General features: G+C 36.0%; 1 protein-coding gene across 2 annotated transcripts in view; it reads left to right on the forward strand.

The window, feature by feature from the left end:
- Apoltp (Apolipoprotein lipid transfer particle) overlaps nucleotides 1-12,579 on the forward strand; it is a 6,186,292-nt gene that overhangs the window by 4,034,427 nt on the left and 2,139,286 nt on the right. For both annotated transcript variants that reach the window (XM_081762641.1, XM_081762640.1), the window contains exon 39: nucleotides 7,358-7,490. In XM_081762641.1, the coding sequence (XP_081618767.1) occupies nucleotides 7,358-7,490 (133 nt within the window). The remainder of the gene's footprint in view (nucleotides 1-7,357; nucleotides 7,491-12,579) is intronic.

Here is a 12,579-nt window from a genome sequence, read left to right on the forward strand (position 1 = left end):
GAGGTTCCTGGAAAGTGTTTAGAAGTGAATGGGAATTTCCATTCTTCTTCCCCTTCAATTACCCACTGATGTTTGTCATGTGCCAAATTACGATGAATTTTAATTAAATTATCATAGTATAATTATTTCATTATGAATTATCGATACTTTTGAGTGGAAAAAGGGATGAAATTTGGAAGTTCCAAATCAACGTAAGTAGACCAACGTAAAGGGAAAAAGAGTGTAAAATTTTCCATATAATTATGCGTGCAAACCAAAGTTAAAATTTCCGTGTAACTAACTTTACAGTACAAATTTTATGTCTATTTTCTCATAACGATATGGGTTTATTGTCTTGTGCTGTAATCGCTCCATATAATAAACATAAGCTTCAGCAATTATTATAGTAGAAAGCAGTGGATATATGAAGTCAAGCACTGTATTTTTTTTGTTTTTGAGTTGTTTTTTAAATGACATCGATCGTTTTCGATCATTTTTACAAACCAATTCAGTACCAATTTTCCATCTATAAAAAGTGCACCCCCTATAAAGGAGAATTTTAAAAAATGCTAGGATACATTCTGTTTATTTTCAATAAAGAGTTAATACACTGAATTTCAGCTCCGTAAGTTTAACGGCGTGCTCGGTACTATTTTTTTTTTTTTTTGCAAAAATTCGGATCCTCACTACCTCCTTAGGATATTATGCATTATAATGAAAGCAATATAACATCCCAGTTTGGATTGGGGCCTAACTATATACCAAAAGTAATTTAATTTCACTTTGCAATTTGACCGTGATCAGGCACACATAGTCACATTCTTTGTTTTATATAATAATTCATATATTACAGTGATTCAAAATGTATTTTTTCCAGTAGTTACGTTCTTTAAAGACTCACAGGTCTCGAAAGCCAAGTAGTAGTAAAAGTCCTACTGCTATTATTACAATTAAAAATATCAATATCCAGAAGTGCTGGAAGTTCTTTTTTCACTTGGTTAGATATACTCATCTCAGGTAAGTAGACAGAAACAAATGGAAAAGGAAGGGAAATGAAGGTTTTGAAAGTGAAAAGAAGACAAATTTACCAGTCTTCTTTCTAAAATGCAGTTTTCAGAGTGGCTCGGTAAATCATATTGACTCGGTGGGTGGCAGTGGGTCATGGTGGTAGGTGGGTCGCAGTGGGTTATGGTGGGTGGTGGGTTGCAGTAGGCCATAGTGGGTGATGGGTCGCAGTGGGTCACGGTGGGTGTAGGGTCACAGTGGGTCACAGTAGGTCACGGTGGTTGGTGGATCGCAGTGGGTCAGGGTGGGTGGTGGTCACAGTGGGTCACATACTGTTGACCCACGACCCACTGGCCCACTCAGAAAACTTGACCCGCTGACCCTCCGACCCACTGACCCAGTCCATCTCTGGTCCTCAGTATTTCTGTATTCGTTTTCCTGTAGTGTTTGGAATACGTCGAAAGAACATGAGGTGGCAGTGACGAACAATACTCCGGTTGGGGCGAGTTGTTTAAAAGAAATTGTGAACGCAGGAAACTCCAATTGCAGCTACTTGGGTTAAAATCCCGTCGTGATTATTAGTGTCTTTTTTGAATGGGAAGATAATGTTTATGTAATTCGTATTGTAATTGTTATTCCTTAATACTATTATTGTTATTATTATTATTATTATTACCACAAAGAAAAGAAAAAGTAACATAATCGGAGGTATTCATAATAACAAAAGATATAGAGTATGTCAGATGTTTCTTAGGTTTACACATGAACGCAATGATATTACATCGTTTATGGATTTGCAGATAGAATTATCATTTTATGACAAAAAGGAATGGAATATAAAATTTGTTAGCTGATAACAGTAATGCATTTTCTCTCGCCCTTCTTGTAAGTAGTAGGTGAGGCGACATCTTAAATAGTATCATTTTTGTCACTAGCGATCCTTACTGTAAGTTCGACCACTATTTGCAATGTGTGCACTGCTGGGAATAATTGCTTGGAACTCATTTTTGGCCCATTCTACAGCCGTAAAGACGTGTTTAGCCCTTATGTCTTCATCAATTATTGTACAAACACATTACTTGGCAGAAAGTTACGAAGGTTGATACGGATGACGTAATTTTGTGTTGTTGGCATTTCACATGTAAAGGAAGTTGTCTCAACTCTTAGACCAAGAGAAATTGACTATTTTTCATGCTAGTATACTCAGAAGTATCAGTTTTCTATATTATAAAAATTTCCTGAATTGCCACAGCCGAAACCGAACTCGCGTCCCCAACATTAACAAACTAACGCTTAAGCCACTACTCTAAGATATCACAGTTCTGGTAGAAGGGAAAAATGGAGCTTCAGTGAATTCAGTAATTACACACTTTTAGGATTAAGGTGTAATAATGCTGAAGTTTTCTGATTTCAGCCATGATAAAACAGTAAAATATTATGAAGAAAGAATAGTCCAAAGAAGGCAACTTTAAATTGAAAACTCATATCTACGGAGGCGGTGCCGTATGCTCTCTCCTCGGGCCCTGATTTTTCACGGCACGACATTGGACACATACTTATATTGATCAGAATCTGGTGTTTCAGGGCACTGGATTATTTTTTTTAAGTTTATTAATTTAACGAACCTTCCTCAGTACCTTGTTCCTATTTTTACGCGTTTTACGAACTTTTACTGAAGTAAAACAACAAAATATTGTGAACATGCAATTTTCGGTCTTCCTTTTTCTATGTGGTGTCAAATCCAGAGTTGGAGTGGGTCAGTGGGTCAACAGCATGTGCACCACAGCGAACCATCATCCACCGTGACCCACTGCGACGCACCACCCACCCTGACTCACCACTCACTATGACTCACTCCGTCCCACGGCCCTCTCTACTCAATGTATTTTAGACAGCATCTTGTGACGCGACAAAACGCCAATGAACCACAAAATTACTCCCCCAAAATATGTTAAATCGCCTATATGGATGATTTGTTCACATTAAAGTTAGGCTAAAAACACTAAAAATGTTCAAAAAAGTACCGGAGGTACCTTACCAACTTTATGATTACTGGGCGGTTGTTCTTCCGACTTCGCCACGGAGGCAATGAAAGAGATGTTGCTATTAAAGGGAAAATCGTTGAGATCTTTTTACTTTGGTCAATCAGAGTGCTCTTTTAACCATATATAAGAGACGGTTACTGTTTGGGATAAGGTAAAATGCGTTTGCCACGTAATTTTATAAGAAAGTGACGCGTGTTTGTTTACTTTATTTAATATTTCTATCATATTCACTTTCCAATGATCGATGATAGTTGCCATCAAAATTCATATAATTATTATATTCAAGATTGTTCGCGATTCTCCGCGACGAATTGAAGGATCGCGGAGCAAGACGAAGTCCTCGCTTTGACGCGGTTGTAGCTTCAACCCCCGACGCGAGATATCTGTTTCGAATCGACGAAACCCTGCCGGGAGTTGGACATTAGCGGCAATCCTACGACTCGTCTCTATATTGACGATCGACGTTTACCAGCAAGTGGGCCACTAGGTGTTGGCGACGTTTACGACATGGGGTACGTCCTTCTTTCATATAGCCTCGCTGCTGAAAGAGACGTTAAATTCAAAATCAACTCAACTAAGCTCAACAAAATATACAGTGCTTCGCATCATATATCCATATGTGCTTACCATTCGCTTTATAATAATTGCTAAAAGCTTGTTTATCGTATGGAGCGCTTAGAACACAGGACAATCAACCCATACGGTTGTGATAAAAATAGACATAAAACTTATGTAAGCTTCTGTATGTTGATCTACTTACCTTTATTTGGGACTTTCAAATTCCATTCGTTTTTCCACTGAAAAGTATCGTTAATTCAACAAGGAAATAATTAGACCAGGATAATTTAATTGAAATTCATCGTAATTTTGCCCATAACAAACACTTTACCATTTTATATCGTAAAGGTCAGATCCATCATTACCGTAACAGACCGGTGCTTGAAGGATTGACCGTAGATATTGAAACTGCGATTAGTTAGACTTTGACAACTGGTTTTATTACAAGTATAAAGTCTTTAGTCGGTAGAAAGAGGACGTGCATCATGTGTCAGAGTTGATGACGATGTGTTTTGGACGGTCAGTGGTTCATAGTGGATGGTGGGTCAAAGTGCGTCATGGTGGGTCAGAGTGAGGCAAGATGGGTGTTGGATCATGGGTCAGAGTGGGTTGCGGTGGGTGGTCCCTCTAGTTTTCGTTCATGTTTTTACAGTACACTGGGTCTCATCTTCCATATGTGCTTTTTACGTTCTGCACGTTTCATCTCTAAGAGTGTTTAACAGTTTCTTTGCAGCTCCCATGCGCCGCCACTGTTTCGCCATCACTTATACATAATTGGATTCTTCGGATGGGATTTCCTTTGATATCTTTTGACCCGACATTCCTATTTCTCACCATTACAAAGATACTGTATTCCTACAATCCGCCTCCCATAATGTCCCTACAGACTAGCCGTTGTTGCCTTTGTTGATTAACATTTGTTGTTGCATATTCCAAGTAACATCCCCTCCTACAATTTTTCAGTGTAAATTGTTCACTTTTCTCCATGTTTCATTCACTTTCTTTGTGCCCAACTCTAGCGCCGCCACTGTTTCGCCATTACTTATGCATAATTGGATTCTTCGGATGGGGTTTCCTTTGATATGTTTTGACCCGACATTCGCATTTCTCTCCGTTCTTGAGATATTGCAAATTGCCGCCTCAGAAGGTGACATTTCAGACGCCTCTAGCGTCCAAACGAAGCCGCATTCACCCAATGTTCATATGACATTTTTTCCTTGTTTTTACATGTAGATTAATCTCCCGAATTTTCCGACATTCATGCACGACCACCCTGTATATATATATATATATATATATATATATATATATATATATATATATATATATATATATATATATATAGGTTTAGTTTTGTATAATTTAAGTTTTACAAGGTCCGTTAGATAAGTAACTTAATTTTTATAATAATATATTCCACTAATTATCTGCATACGTATGATCTGCATACGCAGTGAATCATGGATAGAATTTAAATTCGTGGTCTGCTTTCATTCATTTTTTTTTCTAAAATCGAAAGAATTGAGAGAAATTAACTACATGAGTTTATCTACCTTGATGACTCATGCCATTTCTATGAAATTAGTAGAATTTGAGTAAATGGATGTAAGTATGAAAGAACAATTATTAAGCATTCACTGCATTCTGGAGTCAGGAAATCAGCTTAATGCAAAACCATAGATAAATTCCATGATAGGTTGCAGCCAACAGATGAATGAAATTGCGCTAGTTATGAGAGAGCACAAACACCGCAAGTAAGCGGGTTTACTTCATTTGGTATTAAAAAGAGAAAACTGCAAAATATTAGTGTTGCGTATATTCACTGTAGAACAGAGAGAATGTTGTGTCACTGACAAGGGAACTTCTTATATTGATAGTTGCCCAATCAAACAATGTGCAATCGATAGAGGAGTTAAGAAAAGTGGTAAATCCTAAGTTTTACGTTCCGACACCCAGAAACATAGGAGATACAGACTAGAGAAGGATCTAGAAGCATGTAAAAATAGCAATGCAAAAGACACACGGACACAGACAGAACTTGAAAATGATTAAAGTAATCACGATGGCATTTGCACAACAGTAGAGTAACTAAACATTGTACCCACAGACATACTCAATAACATTGTGTGTAATGCAGTGTTGCCAATTGAGCACAAAATGAAGTTTTGATAAATGGCACGGAACACAAATTATAACACGTATCAAATCTAATTATGATTAGAACCATACCTGTAAATTCGTGATGTACAATGTTTCCAACGTTTGAGGGCAGGCTTATATGAATTCCTATATAGATCTTGGATGTAGAAGAGTATATACAGTACACGATTCGAACTAATTAAAGTCAAAATATGAGAACCAAACCAAAAATATTATCACTGAAGTAGGAAAATAAGGCACGAAGCACAGTGACGAAACAGTTTTTCCCAAGTTGAAAATCAGAACAGTATCAAACACAACACACAAAACTGAAATGATGCATGTGCTTGGATTGACAATTGATTAGCAGACTCACTTTTCTGATGAACGTAATATTGTCTCACTGTATGTACTCCTCCACATCCTAGATTCATATAGAGTAGGAACTCATATAGGCATATCTTCAAACGTTGGTAGGGCCGCGCTGGCTCAGTGGTAGAGCGTTCACCTCTGGTGCTTGGGGTCCCGGATTCGTTCCCAGCCCCCGCCAAGTGAACTTGTGGTGGACAAACATCGTTTGCGTGGGTTTTCTCGGGGTTCTTCTGTTTCCTCCCACTTTCTTCTTCCACCATTTCATTCATTACTCATCATCGCCGTCTCCTTTAGCCTAACCGGCATAATCCAGGGACGTAACACTCAAAGATTTCATTTCATTTCATTTTAAAACTTTGGCAACACTGTAGATCACGATTTCACAGGTACGGCTCAACTCATAATTAAATTTTCTAGATGTTATAATTTGTGTTCCATTAACAAAACTTCGTTTTGTGCTCAGTTGGCAACACTATATTACATATAATGTTATTGAGCATGTCTGTGAGTACAATATTTACTTACTATACTGTTGTGAAAATGCTATTTTGATTACTTTAATCATTTTCAAGTTCTTTCTGTGTTAGTGTGTCTTTTGCATTGCTATTTCACACGAGTCTAGATCATTCTTTCATCTGTATCTCCTGTGTTTCTGGGTGTCGGCCCGTAAAAATTTTGGATTTTTCACTTTTCTTCACTCCTCTATAGATTGCGCATTGTTTGATTGGGCAACGCTACTATCAACATAAGATGTTCCTTTGTGAGCAAAATTGACCAAGCTGAGACCTAAACTTCTTCTGCATCCAGCCTACTAACAAGATATATATTCCTCGTATTACCATATATTCCCGGAACTCTTAGAAATAATATTTATTTCAAATGAGGGGTCTTACGTTAAATAAACGAGTATTGTGAAAGCCTCAAAGAATCTCATTTCCATGAATGAATCGCGAAGATGGAGAATCGTGGGAGCAAGTGCAATTAAGAGTAACGTTAGGAAACCCAAATTGTTTGTGTAATATCAAGCCAATTTACTTATCAAACCATCCTGACAGAACGTATATTTTCAATAATCAGTGTAAAGACATTCAACTGAGTTGTAATAATTGCTTCCGTGTCAAAGAATTATTTACGCAGTTTATATATTTTTCTTAGATATGTCATTAAATTTTGGAAAGCTTATAGTATACTGTGTGTGTACCGCTTTGAATGCCTTGCTTAATATTTTATGTAATTTAATACATTTTAATTTATTTCAGAAACATAAATTTTACTTCTGGATTGGAAGAAATATCACCTGATCTATATATATTTTCGGGTAATGTAAAGTCTACTGACGTGAATATGATCATCAGAGGAGAATTAAAAAGAGCGGCGGACGTTCCTTTAGATGTAAGTGAAGTTTCATCATTCTGAATCTTTGATAATAATCATTTTCATCATTTTATTTATTTTTCTTAAAAATCCCATCATCAATGTTCATAATTCGTTAGTGTAACACGAAACGTCTTTCTGGGAAGAGTAATGAAGAATAAATAAGTACTTTTTAGCCACAATTGTATAGTTATGCTATTGATTATGTAAGAAGCAGCAGTAATGAGCACATGTCTTGTTCTATACCCAGATTCCCTACCAATATGGTCATTACTTTTTTTTTCTAAGTTAATGAACGTAAGGTGATCCACCTTTCAGAAACATATATTAACACAGTAAACTAATGAGTATCCGAGAAGTCCCCGTACCCTAGGTCTGAGTATCACATATATCGATTTTAATGTAATTTTAGTTGCAGTATTGGTAACACTCCTTTTATGGACACAGTTAATCTTGCCCCCAAGGCCATGTGGAGTATTTTATTTGTGAGGGCATGGCGTATGTAAGTGATTGAAGTTACATAATTGAGGAACAGTTAGTGACATGTATGTGGGTGCACTGCAGTAACACAGGCTTTGACAAGGAATAACTTGCACAAAAAAAAAAAAAAAAAAAAAAATCAGCTTGATTGGAAGGAAAGTTAATATGCTTCTGGATGTGTCAAAGATAGGTTACCAAGTGGATGTAGAAAGACGGTCACAAAAAACAATCGCTAGGAATCAGAGCAGCTGAACAAATATTCTACTTTCAAAAATGTATGACTGCTTTAAAGATCAATGCTCTCTGTGATGATCTAACTTAGAGGGACTTCTCGGACGTCCTGTGGACTATTTTACACTCAAATAATAACGCTAGTATATAAAATAGATATTGTAGAGACCAGAATGAAAACGTTCGCATTTTAAATGTTATATTTCTTCGAGTTCATAGAGACGTATATTGCGCTCAATGTGTCGAATAAGATCATAATACTTAAAATCCCATTCGTTTCCGTTTTGCATATATGCCATTAGAACGAACAATTTATTTCTTATTTCTGGCAACATTGTATGCGTTGGTAGTGTATAGTGGATTTTTAGTAATATCTATCTATCTATCTATCTATCTATCTATCTATCTATCTATCTATATATATATATATATATATATATATATATATATATATATATATATATATATAATGGTGATGAGTTTAATGGAAACCCTGAAAGACTGCAACTTAACAGATTAATATGGGATAGCGTTGAATTACCTTCGCAAAAAATAATACACGGTGAAATGAAGTCATAGAGGCGTAAATTATACCAAATGGATTATCACATCATTCTACGTTAAGTGTATTACTCAGTTCTGAGAGAGACCAGCAATTTCATCTATGTAATTCGACCCAGTATATCCATGTCGTGTAACTTGCTGCAAACTCGATTTCTTACACAGATTGTGCGGTGTTGTTGAGTTCCTTCGTCATTTGTACCGCTGTTGTGCATCACAATTCACTTTAGTTCTCGGCAAGACGTATCACTGAGGGTTATCGTCCAACTATGTCCTTCTTCGCTGACATGATTTTCCCCTCACTTTCGTATGGTGTTATTATGTTGGTCATTGCCCTTCGCGACACACTTAATATACTTGCCAGTGTCGTCACGTTAGAAACACATAACTGAGCTGCTACTTTAATAAGATATATTGCATAGTTTACATTATTATTATAAAATGCTCAGTTCTTTGCAGACTGTCGTTCTACTTTACCTCATGTAGTACGGTAATTTCCCTAAGAAACTATTACCAGGAACCCGATGCTCCTGTTGTTGATGACTGTTTCCAACCAAAACATCTTACTTGTTCTCATAAGGAAAGGGTCCAAATGGATGAATTGTGTTGCGGGATGAGACATAGTGCGTCTGATAGAGGATGTAAACGTATGTATATGTGCAAAGTTATAGCGGCTGAGCACCACAAGAAACGGAGGGAGAGGGGGGTCAAAGTTGGTAGGGAAGGGCTATGCTATGTTATTGAAATACACCAAATAAACTGTTGAATCCTAAAAATAGTGAAAGATAGACAATGCAAATGGTAGTAGTTTCGAATACTGGCAAAATAAGGTTGGGTAGAGTAGATCACGAACCTCCGCCGCCATCTTGAAATCCGCCATTTTGAAATATGTAATATTTTTTGAAATGGAAAGGTAGTAATGTGATATATCAATTAGGGCCAACGTTTTCTCAAAATGTTAATTATGAACATTATTGATCGTTATCTGCAGTAATTTTGAAGATTTAAGATCATCTTTATAGTTATTTAGGAAAATCTAGAACACTGATACTAGTATGTTGAAAATTTGTTTTTTTCACGAAAACATATGTACGTTAAACATATCTACAAGCCAAGGAAATTAACAGTGAAATTTGATATCCAAGGTGTGTATTATTACATCATTATTTATGATACTTACTTTGAATTCCTTCATATAGTTCCTAGAGAACTGTTCCGGTCTGGAAGAACTGCTTTCACTTTTTGTTGTTGTTTTGTTTTGTTTCTTGCACTTTTAGTCAAAAACAGTGTGGAGTTTATATAGCTACATTCTGTTAAATGTCATACTTACTAATATAAACCATAACATAATAATAACATCTGATAGATTGGAATGCAATTATTACATACTGTACGTAAACCACTATATTTTTTACTACTTGCTATATTTTTTATTCAACTTTCTTTGTACACCTTCGTAAGGAATAGCAACTTGGGATGAGTGTAGCACGTGATATCTTAATGAAAAGATGACTAATGCAGTCGAATACAGCAATGAAGTTGTAGCGGAAAATAAGTTATCGGTTGAGGTTGCTTTCTCGAGTGTCTATCATGTTGCATTATGTTTGAACGGTTTGTTTGAAATATGAATCCTGCGTTATTGTGACAATGTTGGTTCGAAACTGGCAATGATGATCCATCGGAGGAGGAAACAATTATCCTGTCCTGTGCCAACATTGTCACAATAATCGAAGGATTCATATATCATACAAACCGATCAAACATAATGCGACACGATAGACACTCGAGAAAGCAACCTCAACCGATAACTTATTTTCCGCTACAACTTCATTGCTATATTCGACTGCATTAGTCAACTTTTCATTTAGATAGCACGTGCTACACTCATCTCAAGTTGCTATTCCTTACGAAGGTGGACAAAGAAAGTTGAGTAAAAAATATAGCAAGTAGTAAAAAAAAAATAGTGGTTTACGTACAGTATGTAATAATTTCATTCCAATCTATCAGATGTTATTATTATGTTATGGTTTATATTAGTGAGTATGCCATTTAACAGAATGTAACTATATAAACTCCACACTGTTTTCGACAAAAACCGCAAGAAACAAAACAAAACAACAACAAAAAGTGAAAGCAGTTCTTCCAGACCGGAACAGTTCTCTTCAGCACTATATGAAACAAATTCAAAGTAAATATCATAAATAATAATGTAATAATACACAACTTGGATATCAAGTTCCACTGTTAGTTTCCTTGGCTTGTAGATATGTTTAACGTACATGTGTTTTCCTGAAAATCCAAAGTTTCAACACATTAGTATCAGTGTCCTAGATTTTCGTAAATAACTATAAAGATGATCTTAAATCTTCAAAATAACTGCAGATAATGATCAATAATGTTCATAATTTACATTTTGAGAACACATTGGCCCTAATTGATATATCACATTACTACCTTTCCATTTCAAAAAAATATTACATATTTCAAAATGGCGGATTTCAAGATGGCGGCGGAGGTTCGTGATCTACTCTACTCATTCTTCTTTTGCCAATATTCGAAACTACTACCATTTGCATTGTCTATCTTTCACTATTTTTAGGATTCAACAGTTTATTTGGTGTATTTCAATAACATAGCATAGCCCTTCCCCACCAACTTTGACCCCCTCCTTCTCCGTTTCTTGTGGTGCTCAGCCGCTATAACTTTGCACATATGCATATGTTTACATCCTCTATCAGACGCACTATATCTCATCCCACAACTCGATTCATCCACTTGGACCCTTTACTTGACAGCTCAGGCTTAAGGAGATCTATCTATCATCAAAAGCTCCAGAATCTTGAATAAGATAGCGGGTTAAATTTAATTCGGAAATACCTTAAAGAGATAATGCACTTAGAAACTAACAATTTTCCATATAAATGTCAAAGAAAAGTTCAATTTAGTTGACGGTCTCAATAGGTAATGTCATATAGGTTGTTTGTAATGCTTACTTCCAAGGCCGTCACTATTATAATTAAAGAATAGAATGTCATTTTAATATCTCATAATTTACCAAGCGTAACATTTTTCGAATAGCAACTGCTGGCGAGGGACGCCTCATGGCAATTTAAGATGCGAAACTCGCGTCTCTCATCTCCATTTTCTTCATCGTCGGGCGTCTTGAGCAGCCTCCCTTCGCCCTCTTCTTACTGAGTTTCTTAAACTTTACAATTGCAACTACATGAATTTGCTTTTTCGGAAGGTGGTGTGACATGCGTGCCAACAAAATACTTCTTGTAACGAAGAAAAGAGAAAATGAAAGAAAAAATCCCGAAACCTCAGCATCGAGCAAATGTTTCCCTTTCCTTTTCCGCAACTTCTGCTGCTTTTACGCCGAAAGAATCCTATTGGAGGAAAAAGAAAAAAATTGTATTTTCAGATCAATTTTAGAACATTAAAATTCAGTGGTAGATGTTCATGTTCTGAATGAATTAGTAATGTGGTACGTGCTCCAAAACATTTTCACTATCACACAGGGAAGATAAAAATTTCTTCTCTCTCTTAACAATAAACATTTTATTTAATCAAATTATGCAATTGCGGTGTTATAATGTCAGCAGATGTGATTATGTGGTTTATATTCCCGCTAATAAAAGAAATAGCTATTACAGGAGAGAGAGAGAGAGAAAGAGAGAATTATATTCTAAAACTGTTAATGTTGGCAATACTGCTTAACATTATGTTATGCTGAAAACGTATTGCAAATCCACATACCAAAATTTGTTGTAGTAATGTCATAGAAGAGAATTGAATAAAAAAATATGTTTTAAAAAATTCCTAAAAAGACTTCAAT

The sequence above is a fragment of the Thermobia domestica genome, chromosome 6, assembly GCF_964235325.1.
Source record: "Thermobia domestica chromosome 6, izTheDome1.hap1.1, whole genome shotgun sequence".
Taxonomy (NCBI): Eukaryota; Metazoa; Arthropoda; class Insecta; order Zygentoma; family Lepismatidae; genus Thermobia; species Thermobia domestica.